This window comes from Jaculus jaculus, chromosome 19, assembly GCF_020740685.1.
Source record: "Jaculus jaculus isolate mJacJac1 chromosome 19, mJacJac1.mat.Y.cur, whole genome shotgun sequence".
NCBI classification, from domain to species: Eukaryota; Metazoa; Chordata; class Mammalia; order Rodentia; family Dipodidae; genus Jaculus; species Jaculus jaculus.
The window spans coordinates 45053218-45069870 of NC_059120.1; the positions used below are offsets into that span (position 1 = coordinate 45053218).

The 16653-nt window shown below is 43.8% G+C and overlaps 2 protein-coding genes across 8 annotated transcripts in view; both read left to right on the plus strand.

Annotated features, from left to right (window-relative positions):
• LOC101611480 (calcium-binding mitochondrial carrier protein SCaMC-1) overlaps nt 1-15001 on the plus strand; it is a 43042-nt gene extending 28041 nt beyond the window's left edge. For 2 of the 7 annotated variants that reach the window (XM_045138779.1, XM_045138780.1), the window contains 4 exons: nt 598-705; nt 3543-3710; nt 5610-5760; nt 6973-7311. In XM_045138779.1, coding sequence (XP_044994714.1) covers nt 598-705; nt 3543-3710; nt 5610-5760; nt 6973-7145 — 600 coding nt within the window. In that variant the 3' untranslated portion in view covers nt 7146-7311. Of the gene's footprint in view, nt 1-597; nt 706-3542; nt 3711-5609; nt 5761-6972; nt 7316-7673; nt 8353-8561; nt 9075-14352 lie in introns of those variants that run through there. The other 5 variants (XM_045138775.1, XM_045138776.1, XM_045138777.1 and 2 more) reach the window with 5 other exon arrangements.
• A 481-nt stretch (nt 15002-15482) lies between these two features.
• The window catches only part of LOC123456079 (calcium-binding mitochondrial carrier protein SCaMC-1), a 43223-nt gene continuing 42052 nt past the window's right edge, over nt 15483-16653 (plus strand). The window contains exon 1 of the mRNA XM_045138752.1: nt 15483-15665. Coding sequence (XP_044994687.1) covers nt 15483-15665 — 183 coding nt within the window. The remainder of the gene's footprint in view (nt 15666-16653) is intronic.

A 16653-nucleotide genomic window follows, 5' to 3' on the forward strand; every position in this document is an offset into this window, starting at 1 on the left:
TCAGTGCAGCTGAACTCTAGATGCAATGCCACTCTGCATTTGGCTTTATGTGGGTCTGAGGAATTGAACCTGGGCCCTAAATTTGATTCTTGAGAGTTTAGACTTTTAGCCGGGTGTGGTGGCACACACCTTTAATCCCAGAACTCGTGAGGCAGAGGTAGGAGGATTGCTGTGAGTTTGATGCCACCCTGAGACTACATAGTGAATTCCAGGTCAGCCTGAGCTAGAGTGAGACCTAACCTTGAAAAACCAAAAAAAAAAAAAGTTTAGACTTTGTTTTTGTTTTGTTTTGATATTTGACATAGGTCTCACCTTGAAAAATGGAAAAAAAGAGTTTAGACTTTGTTTTTGTTTTGTTTTGTTTTGTTATTTGACATAGGGTCTCACTCTAGCCCAGGCTGACCTGGAATTCACTATGTAGTCTCAGGGTGGCCTAGAACTCACAGCGATCCTCCTATGTCTGCCTCTCGAGTGCTGGGATTAAAGGCGTGCGCCACCACGCCCAGCTTTTTAATATATTTTATGCTATTAATGTCATAAATTCAGAAACAGCATGTATCTCAGTAACACTGTATTTCCATATTTTTATTTATATAGTATAAGAAATCACTTAGTTTTGATGGTGCTCAAATAGGAGTTCTTCAAAGATTTATAGCTGGATCATTGGCTGGTGCAACTGCCCAAACCTGTATTTACCCTATAGAGGTATGTATTATTTTTTATTTATTTTTTATTAGAGAGAGAGGGAGAGATAGAGGGAGAGAGAGGGAGAGAGAGGGAGAGAAATTGGCACACTGGGGCCTTTAGCCACTGCAATCAAACTCCAGTTACACGTGCCACCGTGTGCTCACGTGCGGCTTTGCACATACATTGCCTTGTGCATCTGGCTTATGTGGAATCTGGGGAGTCGAACATGGCCTGAGGCTTCATAGGCAAGAGCCTTAACCACTAAGTCATCTCTCCAGCCTAAGGTATGTGTTATTATGAAAGCTTAACTAACAGCATGCTTTTCATGCCAATTATTACTTCTTATGAACGAATTCTAGATTGTTATACTAGCTTTGTAAGGGCAGGATTCAGTCATCTATCAAGTGTCAGTCTCAGTGGACAGGTTGGTTTTGTTTGTTTAGAAAAAGGATAGTAACATCATAGATAGAGCAAGAAGATAAATTCACTGATTCACTTAGTCACTCACTTATTAATCAGGCAAGTACAGATTGTATCCACACTAAGTTTAAAGCACTTTGCTGGGTGCCATGTAGGATCCAAGGGGGAGGCAGGTGGAGATTTTGATCATAGAGCTTGTATCCTAGAAGGGGAAATAAATCAAGTACATAAAAATGATGGCCCACAGTATAAAAAAATAAATTCTAGGCAACAGCTCAATATATATAGTGTCATGTAGAAAGCCAAAGGAGAGAGATTGTTTCTAGCTGGGGAATTCATGAAAGACGTGAATGGAAGGTGTAAGCTTGTCATAGAGCGTGGCAAGCAGGGTCCTAGAAGTGCGTTTTGAGTGGTTCAGCAGCTTGAGAAAGAGGAATAGAAGCTTGAAAAGTGCAGGGAAAGGGTTGGAGTCTAATCAGGAAAGCTTTTGAATTTAATTTATTACAAAAATAAGCCATTAAAGATTTGGAAGCCCGAGATATGATCTTGGCATTTATTTGTTTATTTTATTTTAGAGAGACATAAAGACAGAGGCAGATATATACAGAGAGAATGGGCACACCAGGGTCTCCAACCACTACAAATGAACTCCAGACGCACGCGCCACCTTGTGCATCTGGTTTTACATGGGTATTGGGGGAATCAAACCTGAGTCCTTTGGCTTTGCAGGCAAGTGCCTTAATGGTTGTCATCTCTCCAATGGCAATTATTTTTCTTTTCTTTGGTTTTTTGAGGTAGGGTCTCACTCTAGCCCAGGCTGACCTGGAATTCACTGTGGAGTCTCAGCGTGGCCTCGAACTCCAGTGATCCTCCTACTTCTGCCTCTCAGTGCTGGGATTAAAGGCACGCGCCACCACGCCCCGCAGCAATTATTTTTTAGAGGAAGAAAAACTGGGAAGGTGGGAAGACAAGATATTGTCAGACATGAAAATGACCAGAGTTTTAAATATGACTGTGACTCTTGGAAATTACTTCCTGTTAAAGAGTTGTGAGAATGGATAGGAAACAGGAAGGCAAGCAGAAGCAGCCCTGGCTGAGTTCTGTGCCTGAGGATTAGAATTGTCTGAGGTAGTTGGTACCAGAGTTAAGAGGACAGGAAGGAACCCAGACTGTGAGATGAAATGAGCTTAGATTTGCAATTAGTTTTAGCTGTTTTGGAACAAATAATTTATGCTTTCCATCAGGGTATTGAAATGTGATATTGAGACTTGAGATCTCCAGTTTTGGTGGGTTTCCTGCTGAGAGGAGTGAGTTGAAACCCTGAAGATGTCTAAGGAGGTAGTGTTTGTGTTTGTTTTATTTTAATGCTGAGAAAACTTTTTACAAGGTCTTAATTCAGGGAGTAAGGAGAAATGCACATGCTGGTGAGGCAGGCAGAGAAGATGACAGGGTAAGAGGAGAGTGCAGTACCGTGGACAGGACAGTTTTTTTTTTTTAAATTAATTTATTTTAATTTAATTAATTTATTTGACAAAGAAAGGGAGAGGGAGAGAGAATGGGCGTGCCAGGGCCTCCATCCACTGCAGATGAACTCCAGATGTGTGTGTCTCCTTGTGCATCTGGCTAACGTGGGTTCTGGGGAATCGAACCTGGGTCCTTTGGCTTTGCAGGCAAATGCCTTAGCCACTAAGCCATCCCCCCCCCAGCCCTTATTTGCTTAAAAAAATTTTTGTTATTTATTTATTTGAGAGGAAGGGAGAGAGAGAGAAGAGGCAGATAGGGAGAGAAAGAGGGAATGGGCACACCCAGGCCTTTAGGCACTGCAAATGAACTCCTGATACATACACACATCTTGTGTATCTGGCTTATGTGGGTCTTGGGGAATTGAAGCTGGGTCCTTAGCCTTGTAGACAAGCATCAACTTCTAAGCCATCTCTCCCTCCCTTTATTTGCTTTATAACACATTAAAGGAGTTTAGTGGATATATCAAAAGCACAGTGATGAATTTTATTTTGTGATATTTTGAGACTCCTCTGTGATGTATTAGTTTTTCTTTATTGCAATTGTTTTCAGACAAGATCTTACTCTGTAGCTCAAACTGAATATGTAGCTCAGGCTGGCCTCACACTTACAGCAATCCTCCAGCCCCAGCCTTCTGAGTGTTGGCTGCCCCCCTTTTTTGTGAGGTAGGGTCTCACTATAGCCCAGGCTGACCTGGAGTTCACTGTGTAGTCTCAGTGTGGCCATGAACTCATGGCAATCCTCCTACCTCTGCCTCCCGAGTGCTGGGATTAAAGGCGTGTGCCACCATGCCTGGCTTGGCTCTTTTTTATTTCTATAAAAATCGGTAAGCATTATCATATAATACGCATCACAAGATCACACAGTGGGAGGTGAATCGATCAATACATATGACTATAATCTTTCACAAATAGGTAATAAAAACCAGATTGGCTGTAGGTACAACCGGAGAGTATTCTGGGGTTGTTGATTGTGCCAGGAAGCTTCTGAAACAAGAGGGCATCCGAACCTTTTTCAAAGGTTATGTTCCTAACTTGCTGGGCATCGTACCCTATGCAGGCATAGATCTTGCTGTTTATGAGGTGAGTTTGTTCTCAAATGTTATGTGTTATATTTGAAGATATAACATGCCAAATTTTTATCCTAAAAATATGGTTACAAATACTTTACATGAAATAGATTCTAAGAAGCAAATCCAATGCTCTAATTTGCCATTTGGTTAGACATTTAATCTTTTAGTCATTTTTGTTAGAAATCTAGTCTTTTAGTTATCTTTGTTGGATTTCTTTTTGTGTAAGTTAGTTCTTATAATAATAATTTTATAGACCTAAACTACAATAAAGTACTTTTTTTAAAACTCTGGATGCATATCAGAATCATTTACATGAGGATCTTTTGAAAATAGAATAATTTGGCTATATCCCGAGATATTCTGATTTAATTATCTCAGGAAAGGCCTGTGATTCATATTTTCTAACTGTCTGGAAGAATCTGATATACAGATAAGATTGAGAAAATGCAAAGATTCCTGCATGTTGTGAAAACTAGAATGGAGGAGAGAATACTTAGGGCCGGGTGGAGCCTGCTTGGTGGTAAGGCAGTGGTGATGCTCATCACGCAAAGCCGCAGTCATTTCAGTGTTACCTTTCTCAGGAAGACCTCCTTAGCAGTTTTCACCATGTCCTAAGAGCCAGCCTGGAGCATATGATTAGAATAACTTAAACACATCCTCCATGTGAGAAGGACAGCTCTCTGGGCACTGGCCCACTAGTATGTCGGCAAACAGTACCACTGTCATATGAAAGATAGCTAATTTCATTTTACTTTTTAAAAAAATTATTTTATGTGATTTATTTGAGAGAAAGGGAGACAGTGAGAGAGCGAGAGAGAGAGAGAGAGAGCGTGCACCAGGGCTTCCAGCCACTGCAAACAAGCTCCCTCTTGTACATCTGGTTTACATGGGTCCTGGGGAATCAAGCCTCGGTTCTTTGGCTTTGCAGGCAAACACCTGACCCATCTCTCTAGCCTTCATTTAGCATTTTAACACATAGTTATATCTCTTGTGCATAAATTTTGTCTAAAGTATTAACTGTTGCAAGTAAGCACCTTTAACCGTATCTCCAGCCCCTAAAGTATTGACTATTGTAGCATTTATTTCTTTTCAATTTTTTTACTTACGAGATTTCTCTCTCTCTTAAGAAAAAATAGAACACTTTGTGAATATATGTGACATCCTTGTATAGGAGCCTTGTTAATCTCAGTATGGTCCTTTTTCAGTAGATGTTCTGCTGAAGTTGGTATGCTTCTGTGATCTTATCAAGGAAAATGAGTCTGCTAATGCTGTGTTCTATAATAAATGAACAATTCTAAAAACATGTAGTGATATTTTAAACCCACTACCTCTCTGTAATTTCTCCCAGCCAGTTTTATTCAAGGAAAAGCAAATTTGGAAAGATGAGTCTTAAATGTTGAGAACGTGTGGGTTTGCTAATTTGCAGCAGATTGTAGTCTTCATCTCTACAATATTTTGGTAATCCCCTTGGTGGGAATATCTAAAATTTCTGCTATAATCTTTAAAACCAAAAATAAGGGCTAGGGCGATGGCTCAGTGGGTAACAGTGCTTGCTTGCAAAGTCTGACAGTCAGGATTCAATTCCCACGTGGTCCCCACGTAAAGCCACATGCACAGTGGCCCACACGCCTGGAGTTCATTTCCAGCAGCAACAAGAGGCTGTGGTGTGCCCATGCTCATCATCTCTGTCTGTCTCTCTCAGATAAATAAAAAACAAACAAAGGAAAACAAAAACAAAAACAAGTAAACAAAAACTCCAAATAAAACACACAGAAGGCTACAACCACCCAAGAGTGAAACAGCTCAAGTTGTTTATGTGAGAAGATCTGCGCATCCTGTCCTGACAGGACAGCTTGTACGGCCCCTCTGCACTAAAGTTCACAGATGCTCTTATTCTCTTCTCTATCAGATCTTGAAGAATTACTGGCTAGAACATTTTTCAGGGAACTCTGTGAACCCTGGGATACTGATTTTGCTGGCCTGTAGTACAGTGTCCCATTCCTGTGGCCAGCTTGCCAGTTTCCCCTTGAACCTCGTTAGAACACGCATGCAGGCTGAAGGTGAGTTTTTTTTTTTTTAATATGAAGTTATAACTAAGACAAAAGTATGCTTTGAATAAGTATAGATTTACGATTAAAAAACCATAAAAACGTAACATTGATATATAAATGAAAAGGTAACTCACAAGACTTAAGTTTAGTATGTTATTGACTAGAACCTTTTTTGAGTTTTAGATTTTGTTTCATCTCCAAGGTTCTGTTTGGAGCACTCTATCTTTCCCTCCACTACTGAGATCTCTTTGAGGAAGAACACTAAAACGTTTTGCTCTCTTCCAATTCGATCAATCATACACCATTGAAGCACAAGGATCTCCTTGGTTTTGCTGTCATTGTCAAAGTCTGTGTCAGAAAATCAGTATTTTGTAGAACTGAGCTCAGTTCTTTTGAATTTCAGTCTGCTTAGGAGGAGATACTAAACAGAAGGGAAGGTATATGTTTATGAGTGTGAAATATTAGGGATTTGTATTTTAAGAAAATACTGTATATCACTTTCAAGAAGAAAAAAAAATATCACACGGCCCTGTTGTTAACTTCTTGAGTGATCTAAGGGTCATGTGCTAGGTTGTATATATATATATATATACATATATATATATATATATTTTTTTTTTTTTTTTTTTTTTTGAGGTAGGGTCTCACTCTAGCCCAGACTGACCTGGAATTCACTGTGGAGTCTCAGGGTGGCCTTGAACTCATGGCAATCCTTTTACCTCTGCCTCCCGAGTGCTAGGATTAAAGGCGTGTGCCACCACGCCTGGCTAAGTTATATTCTTTTATATCCTCTTTCCCTCTCTTTTTTAGTTAGGTTTTGGGTTTGATTTATATTCAGTTGAGATAGAGAATTTCTCTTTTCATTATATCCCCATCCATTCGTCTGTCCAAGTGAAGGACTTCAGAATGGTTCAATGGAACTTTCTGCAACGTGCAAATATTTTATAGCTGTGCTGTTCATTATCAGAGACATTATATTATATTGCTGTCAGGCATTTGAAATATACTAATGTGACTAAAGGGTTGGAATTCTAGTTTTCCTTAACTTTAATTAAATTTAAATAGCCATATGTATAATAGCCACCACATTGAACAACACAGGATAATTCTATATGTGGGGAATACTCAAATTACTTTAGTCTCTATAAATTCTCATTATCATTGGGCTATCTTAATGTGTACATGTTAAATATTGAATTATACTGTTTTTTAAATTTATAGCCATGGAAGAACAGACAGTACATATGATTCAGCTCATGAAAGAAATATATAGAAAAGAAGGAAAAAGGGGATTTTTTCGGGGCATCACTCCTAACATCATAAAGGTGCTTCCTGCAGTAGGTGTCGGCTGTGTGGCTTATGAACTAGTGAAACCACTTTTTGGATTAACGTAGAAGTGGAATATCAGACTGTAATCACTTAATTATAAGATACTATCTGGGCTTTAGGATGATCTTACCTTTTCCTAAAAAGAAAGAAGTGTCAACTAATTGTAAAAGTATTTTATTTATTATAAAATATAGAAATTAAATGATAATTTTGGTAAAGTTCTTTAATAGTTTTAGATTCTCCACATCCACAGAATTCTTTTTTATATTTACTTATATTCTCTCTTTAATCCTAAAACTAGCTTTTGATTGGATTCAAATATATCATAGAGTAACATTATAAAACGTAAATTTGGTCAGTTATAGGAGTTTATGCTGGCTTTTGTCTAAAACCCCTTTTGAAGCTGGTGAAAATGTTTTATATACTAAAGTAAAAATCAATGTATTTAAAATAAATGTCACAGTTAATCATTAGGGACTCATATTTAAGCAAAATGGGCAGTTTCAAAATTCCTTCTATCATAGTGTAGATTGAATGACATTTTTTTTTTTTCACTCCCCTGGTTGGTCTCTTACATTTCTTTCATTTCCTAGATATCTGATCACCTCCATCTTCTTCAGCAGCTGAAGACTGTTTATCCCTCCAGACATTTTTTAGTAGGAAAGGTGCAAGTCAACTCTGCACTGCTTCTCTCTTATTTGGCCAAGAGAAGCTCATGTATGTGCTGTGTTTTGCTTCTACAAGCTGGGAGCATGATTTGCCCAAGGCTGCAGTGTTGCTTTCTCTATTCATTGAGAGAAAAGTTACCTAACACTTCTTAATTATATCCATTGCTCCAAAGCCTTGGCACTGCCTTAAGCTTTCCAGGTACTCTCACAGAAACTTTCTGCTTCAGGCTGAAGGCACGCTGGCAACCCTTCCTAGTGGGAGGAGCTGGGGAGCGCTCAATGTGGGACTCAGAACAGCCGTGGTCTCCAAAAACTCTTTTCTTATACAATAATGTTTTTTTACTTGCATTGTGGGTGAAAATTTCGAGTCATAAAATTGACTTTCAGTCACCTTTGAAAATATTGCCCCATGGTCCTATCTCAATTTTTAAATGAGATATTTACTGTCTAAACTCTGTTAACTGCCAGTTCTGTATTTATTTTCTTTCTTTTTTTCTTTTTTTGGTTTTTCGAGGTAGGGTCTCACTCTAGCCCAGGCTGACCTGGAATTCACTATGGAGTCTCAGGGTGGCCTCAAACTCATGGCAATCCTCCTACCTCTGCCTCCCTGGTACTGGGATTAAAGGCCCGGCTTTATTTTCTTTATTAGCAGATATTAAGTGTACAAAATAATGAAGTTGATTATGACATTTTCATTCATTGTTCTATGTATTTTGATTATATTAAATAATAGAGTATGATATAAAATGAGCAAAGGACTTGAATATTATCCAAAGAGAAAAGCAGAGGACTTATGTAAACATTTATTCACAGAAGATGTACAAATAAACATGAAAAGCTGCCGACATCACGGATCCTAAGGGGAGTGCAGATAAAAGCCTAAATAAAATAAACCCACCTTAATAGCTGCTGGTAAGACAACCCCAGAAGATGCCAATGGTTGAAGAGGATATGGGGAAACTGGAACCCTGTGTATTGTTGGAGTGTGGCCCAACAGCTGGGGAAAACACTTCCTTAGCATTCCCTTACAAAATGAGCAGTAGGCAGTTGCACGTACGGGTCTGTTTCCCAAAAGAACTTCAAGGCCGGGTCTCAGTAGCTCCTTGCTCATTTATATCCTATCAGCATCACTCACCGTAGCCAAAATGTGGGAGCTATCCAAATGTCTACTCACAAACAAATAGATAAACTGTGGTATATGTGTACAAGGGAAACTCATTCCTCCTTAGGAAAGCAATTTTTTTTTTAAATTTTTTATTTATTTATTTGAGAGCGTCAGACACAGAGAGAAAGACAGGTAGAGGGAGAGAGAGAGAATGGGCGCGCCAGGGCTTCCAGCCTCTGCAAACGAACTCCAGACGCGTGCGCCCCCTTGTGCATCTGGCTAACGTGGGACCTGGGGAACCGAGCCTCGAACCGGGGTCCTTAGGCTTCACAGGCAAGCGCTTAACCGCTAAGCCATCTCTCCAGCCCCAGGAAAGCAATTTTGAGACATGTTATGGTGTGGATGAAACTTGAGATGATTATGCTAAATGAAATAAACTTGTTGCAGAAGGACAACTGCTATATGATTCACTTACATGTGTCACTTACAGTATTCAGATTCAGAGACAGAGTCGAAGGGTGGCTTCCAGGGGGCTCAGAGTGGGGGTTAGCAGTGGGGAGTTAGCACTTAATGGGTGCAGAGTTTTAGTTTTGCAAATGAAGAGTTTTGGAGAATGGTTGTACCATTATGTAAATGTACCAAATGTCACCACGTAAAACGGCAAAGAGTGGGCTGGAGAGATGACATAGTGTTTAAGGCCCTTGCCTGTGAAGCTTACGGACCCAGGGTGGATTCTCCAGTACTCATGTAAGCCAGATGCCCAGGGTGGTGCATGCACCTGCAATTCGTTTACAGTGGCATGAGGCCTTGGCATGCCCATTCTCTCTATCTGTGTCTATCTGCCTTTTCCTCCCCCCTTAACTAAGTAAGTAAGTAAGTAAATAAATTGGCTAAGTGATGATTTTCAGAATATTTACATTTGACACATTTAAAAATAAATTTTAAGCCCGGCGTGGTGGCGCACGCCTTTAATCCCAGCACCGGGGAGGCAGAGGTAGGAGGATTGCCATGAGTTTGAGGCCACCCTGAGACTCCATAGTGTATTCCAGGTCAGCCTGGGCTAGAGTGAAACCCTACCTCGAAAGCCCCTTCCCCCCCAAAATTTTAAAACTTATGTTCAGTAGACAGTCACCTATATAGTTCATGACTTAAACATATGATTGAGTTAGTTGGCTATTCCGAGAGACTGTGAAGGTCCACACTCAATGTGACTGTGACTTTGTTGTTGGTGAAGAAGGCTGATGTAAGTTTTTTTTTTTTTTTTCTGAGGTAGGGTCTCAGGCTGACCTGGAACTCACTATGTAGTCTCTGGGTGGCCTCTAACAGTGATCCTCCTACCTCTGCCTCTTGAGTGCTAGGATTAAAGGCGTGCGCCACTACGCTCAGCTGATGCAATAGTTTTGAAATATATAAAACAATTAGAAATGCATTATATTTCTTACATTGACCCACTTTATGTTGGGGTACATAGCAAGGGAATGTGGATAAGTGTTTTCAAAAACAGAAAAATTGTGTAATACCCAGAATTAGTGCTATAGTTAGCTCTTTATCATTTGCTAGTTTTAAATTGAATATAAATTAAATATTGTTTTAATTTATTTGAGAGATATATATAGAGAGAAAGAATGGGTGCACCCGGGGTCTCTAGCTATTGCAAACAACTCTAGATACATGTGCCACCTTGTGCATCTGGCTTACATGGGTCCTGGGGAATCGAACCTGGGTCCTTTGGCTTTTCAGGCCAAGTACCTTAACTGCTAAGCCATCTCTCCAGCCCACTAGTTTATTTTATTTTTAATGAACTTTAACTCAATGGATGACTAAAATATAAAGATCCACCTATCTTCCTTTTATATGGCTTGCGTTCACTCTCATCTCAACTTTTACATTTGTCCCAAAGCCATTCATCATGCCTGAGTTACAGCTCCCTCTGCCGACATGCTGGCAATGCCACACTGTACGGTTTCTGTTAGCGGCTGCCTTTCCTTCAGAAATTAAATACTTTGAAAATAATGGCCCTAAGTGATGGATTCTCCACAAATTTGCTACTTTCAATTCGAAACTTATTACTAATATACAAAACCAGCCACCTGCTGCAGAGATACAAGTGGTCAGGAGTTTGAAGACACTACAAAAATATATGCAAACTTCAAAGGACATTCAGATTTTGAATATTGTAGCAGCAAGAAGACAAGGGGAAATAAGAGAGAAAACATTCCATTTTAAAAAACGAATGATAAACACTTTGAAATACGAAATCTACATTGGGTGCTTATGCAAATGCGTCTGGAATTCGTTCGCAGTGGTGTAAGGCCCTGGCACATTCATTCTCTCTCTGTCTTTGTCCCTCTCTCCCTCCCTCTCTAGACCTCTGTCTCTCTCTCAAAAATAAAATAAAAATGAAGGTCATTTTAAAAAAGAATTGTACATTGGGGCTGGAGAGATTGCTCAGTGGTTAAAGGCTTGTGCTTGCAAAGTGTGGCAGCACAGGTTTAATTCCCCAGTACTCGACGCACGCAGTGGCGCACTCGCCTGCAGTTCGCAGCCCTGGCACGCCCCTCTCCCTCATAAGTAAAAAAACACTTAAAAACTAAGATTCACTGGAAATTTCTCTGCAGGAGCACCAGGGCCTCCAACCCCTGCAAACAAACTCCAGAACATGAGCCACCTCGTGCATCGGGCTTACGTGCCTCACTCTTCAATGCCCATGCCTCTTTGCTTCTCATAGTACTTCATGCATCTGATACAGCTGTGGGAAAGTAGTTAATTTAAAATAATTAATATTGTCATAGTTTCTCTCCATTTAAACAATCCTGTATTGCACTGTAATTTATTTTATTTTGAGGTAGGGTCTCACTCTAGCCCAGGCTGACCTGGAATTCATTACAGAGTCTCAGGGTGGCCTCGAACTCACGGTGATCCTCCTACCTCTGCCTCCCGAGTGCTGGGATTAAAGGCGTGTGCCACCAATGTTCCTCTTCTCAAGCAAAGAATGTAACTTTTTTTTTTTTTAAGTAAAAGCCCCAAGCTTTGCTAAATCCTTGCAGATGGGTCCCAGTGTGCAAGCCACCCTTTGACCATTTCTGTCTCTCAGACATGAATTTCCGCAGTGACCATCCAGGGCTCTTGTTTAGGCGCAGTTCCTATTTAGCAGGCCTGGGTGCATCTGTAGTTTGCGTTTCAGAGACCCTCCTAAGGGTCCTGGCTGCTGCTGGCAGCTAATCCACGCCGTTCACAGCAAAGCTTAGAGTTTAAAAACTAACTAAATTGTTATGCTGACTTTTACAAAGATCTTTTGAGACAAGAATTCTTTTGCATTCCGTTTTCTCATGTTTAGCTGCAATGCTTTATGTAGAACAAAATGGACCCGTGAGTCATCTCTAATCAAGGTATAGGGCAGTTCCAGTATCTCTGTCCACTAAGCTCTCTCTTCCCCTTCTGTAGCCAAGTCCCCTGAACTCAATCACTGGTCTTTCTTTCCCTACAGTTTGTTTACCAGAGGACACATACTGTGCCAGCAACTCTCTTTACTGCTGAGAAGTGTCTCACTGTATGAAGTACAGTATATGTATGAAGTATAGGTTGTTTAGGAATTCACCCATCCAAGGACGTATGTATCAGTTGTTTCTGCATTGATAAGCAGTTTCAAGTAAACAGACACAGCAGGAGGTTAAAAGAAACTTTCAAGGATGGATAAATGTTGATGAAATTTGAAGTCTGTCCCAAAGGAAGGAGCTCTCAATTCTTTCTTTAGAATTTAAAAATAAATTCTATATGTATATATAATTTTTTACATAGATTATAGTCTTGTATCTCCTCACCACCCAGTCCCCATTTCCCTGAGGGCCTTCCTCTGGAGGGTCCTTGGTGTTCACTATGGGGTAATTAGGGCCTCTGGTAGTTTCCAGGGGTGAAAGCTGTGCCTCAGGGCACTTCTACCCACCCAGGGGCTCTTCCAGTCTTCTCTGCCCCTTTTCCCTTGGATGTGTTAGCAGTTAGTTTTTAGTGTTGAGATCTCTGTAGCCTCTGTATTTCTGTTTCGACGTGTTTCAGTTGACCTCAGTGTTTGTTGCTATGTTCCTGGAGGCAGCTGTTTCTTTCTGGATCCCGGTAAATATTGTGATGAACAGTTGGTTTTCTTTTCTTGTCAAATTGATGGATCTTGGATCTCTGAGTATTCCCTGCCATCTGTAAAAATAAGACAGATTCTCCCAACTGAGGGAGAGAGCAGATTTGATTCCTGGGGGGAGCGGGATGCACATCACTTTGAGAGGCATTTTGATGAAGATATCCACTCAACTAGTCTAGAGAACCACGGGGACTTGTGTCTGGGGATTGTGAGTTTTCTGCCTAGAGGCCGTGCCAGTTATTTCTCTCCCACTGAGCAGGCCTTGTTTCCCATTGGGGGCAGTTGTTTACCCACCAAGGCTGTGTGCTACTATTACACAAGTGTGTTTTTTTGCATCCGCGCGTGCACGTGTGTGTGTGCGTGTGTGTGTGTGCGCGTGCGCACGCTAGCTTGCAGGGTCTCCTGTTTATCGTGGTGGCCATTGTCACGCAGTAGCTTCCACAGCACTTTCCAGGGCCTTGAGGGTTTGCCTGGAGAGGCCTGGCCTTCCTCTCCGTACCTGTGTGGGCTCTCAGTGACGGTGGGTGACCTGGGATGGCAGCCTGTGTGTCTTGAGCAATAGGGTTTCAGGAAGGGGCTAATTCTTAACTAGACTTGATGTGGGAAATAATACAAGCATATAAAATGATTTTAGGATGATTTTAATTCCTTCCTTAAGTTGCCCTGGTTGGGTAGTCTGTCCAGCCGTGAGAAAGCAACTGCTACAAATAGGTAGTCATTGGCTGCAAATGTATGCAGTGCTTGTTTTTAAAAAATATTTTACCTGCCGGGCGTGGTGACGCATGCCTTTAATCCTAGCACTTTTGGGAGGCAGAGGTAGGAGGATCGCCATGAGTTCAAGGCCACCCTGAGACTGCATAGTGAATTTCAGATCAGCCTGGGCTAGAGCGAGACCCTACCTTGAAAAACAAAAAAAATTATTTATTTGAAATAATATTTGACTTATTTGAATTCACAATCCCCAGACAGAAGCCCCCATTGTTCTCTAGACTAGTTGAGTGGGTATTTTCATCAAAATGCCTCTCAAAATGATGTGCATTAACCTCCCCACCCCCATAATCGAATCTGCTCTCTCCCTCGTTTGGGAGAATTGTGTCTTATTTTTACAAAGAGAAAGAATAAGTGTGCCAGGGCCTCCAGCCACTGCAACACGAACTCCAAACACATGTGCCATCTTGTGCATCTGGCTTTTGTGGGTACTGAGGTATCGAACCTGGGTCCCTAGGCTTCGCAGACAAAGCACCTTAAGCGCTAAGCCATCTCTCCAGCCCTGCAATAGGTTTTAAATATATAAAATGGTACAAGAGGTAAATTAAGGTTCTGAGAGCCCAGGTTTTGTTGGAACAACTAGGGGTTTAATTTTGCTTCAGAATCTCTGAGCAGAATGGAAACCTCCAGGAATGCGGCGTCTTCACTCCTGCGTGCAAGAAAAACACCATAGTCTCCGTCCAGCAGCTGAGACCTTCACGTACAGTACGAGCGGCGGCTCGTGTTCTTGTTCACTGGGGAGCGGCTACCAAGAAGCCACCTACACCTGCACAGACGAGCCACCAGGACCCGGGTCTGTTCTCCGCAGCTCCGGAGTCTGCCCGACGTTAGGCAGAAGTTCTGTCCTACCTGGCCACAAAGGCCAAATCTCAGAACCACACCCACCTGGAGAGGAAGGAGCCTGAGGTTCTTCTGCTCGGCGCGGAGGGCGGTACTTCCCGGCAGGGGACCGTCCGCAGTCCCCAGGAGTCCCGCCCTCCTTCCCACGCCGCCCTCCCAGATGCGCGGACGACCGAGGCCCTCCCCTCTTCCCTTCCTCTCTCTGCTACGTTTTCGGATTTAGCTCCTCCCGTCCCATCCCGGACTCACTCGGTTCGCGAGCGCAGAAACAGCCCCAGGGACGGGTAGCGTAGTGTGTGCCCGTCCCCCGAGGCCTTCGGGGCGCCAGGCTTAGCACCCCGCAACTCAAGCCATCCTAGGCCCAGGTCTCCCCGCAGAGCGCCCCCACCCGACCCCGGGTCTCCCCGCAGAGCCCCCACCCGACCCCGGGTCTCCCCGCAGAGCGCCCCCACCCGACCCCGGGTGTCCCCGCAGAGCGCCCCGCCCGGTTCCCCGGGTCTCCCCGCAGAGAGCCCCGCCCGGTTCCCCGGGTCTCCCCGCAGAGCGCCCCGCCCGGTTCCCCGGGTCTCCCCGCAGAGCGCCCCGCCCGGTCCCCCAGGTCTCCCCGCAGAGCGCCCCCACCCGACCCCGGGTGTCCCCGCAGAGCCCGTCCCCAGTTTCCCCGGGTCTCCCCGCAGCGCCCCCGCTCCAGTTCCCCAAGCACCCCACCCGGCCGCGCCCTCGCTTTGTCGCGGGCTCCCGGCGGCCGGCAGCTCCGCCCCGAGCCACTCCCCCGCCGGAGCCCCGGCCCCCGCTCTCCCCGCCGCCGCCGCCGCCCCGAAGGCTCCGGGTCTCCGCGCTGTCCCGGCCGCCGCCAGCCGCGCTCGACCGCCCGGGCCGCCCGTCGGTGACCATGCTGCGCCGGCTGCGGGGCTTCGTGCTGTCCGAGGCGGCCTGCGGGGACGCCGAGCCGCCCGCGTGCTACGAGACGCTCTTCCGGACGCTGGACCGCAACGGGGACGGCGTGGTGGACATCGGCGAGCTGCAGCAGGGCCTCGCGAGCCTGGGCCTCCCCCTGGGCCCCGACGCCGAGGAGGTGGGTCCCTCGCTGCCCGCGCTGGCACGGCCCGGGGCCAGGAGGGCGGTGCCCCCAAGGCTGGTCCAGGAAGGAGGTGCAAACTGTGCTTCCCAGCCCCCATCCCGGGTCTAGATCCCAAAGGAGGTGGAGATATATATATATATATATATATATATATATATATATATATATATATATATATATATATAATTTTTTTTCCAGGTAAATTTATTTATTTTTACAACTTTTTTCTGGTTTGTTTTCGAGGTAGGGTCTCACTCTAGCCCAGGCTGACCTGGAACTCAGGGTGGCCTCGAACTCACGGCGATCCTCCTACCTCTCTGCCTCCTGAGTGCTGGGATTAAAGGCGTGCGCCACCACGCCCGGCAAATTTATTTATTTTTGATTTTTCGAGGTAGGGTTTTGCTCTAGTTCAGGCTGACTTGGAATTCATTCTGTCCAGGGTGGCTTCGAACTCTCAGCGATCCCTCCACCTCTGCCTGCAGAGTGCTGGGATTGAAGGCTTGCGCCACCATGCCCGGCCCTATTTATTTAGTCTTATTTATTTATATTTATTACACACACACACACACACACACACACACGGAAAGAGAATGGGCACGCCAGGACCTCTAGTCACTGCAGATGAACTCCAGACGCATGCTCCACCTTGTGCATCTGGCTTTCGTGGGTCCTGGGGAATGGAACCTGGGTCCTTAGGCTTGCAGGCAAGCTCCTTAACCGCTAAGTCATCTCCTCCAGCCTGATAAATTCATTTTTCCAGATACATTTAGTGTTGGGGACTCTCTGTGGCTTATGCGCACTGCTAACTTTGGAACCCAAGTCCTCCCCTGCTTTTTCCATGCAGAAAGCGTCTCCGCTCCTCCTCCACCTGCCGCGCACCTTTGCAGAGAGTCGGTCGTTTTAGCTCTCAGGCTTGTGTGGGTCCCAAATTCTCTGTATCCCCCATTCGAAGCGGCCTTGTTACCCCAAAGAGAGCTTGTTA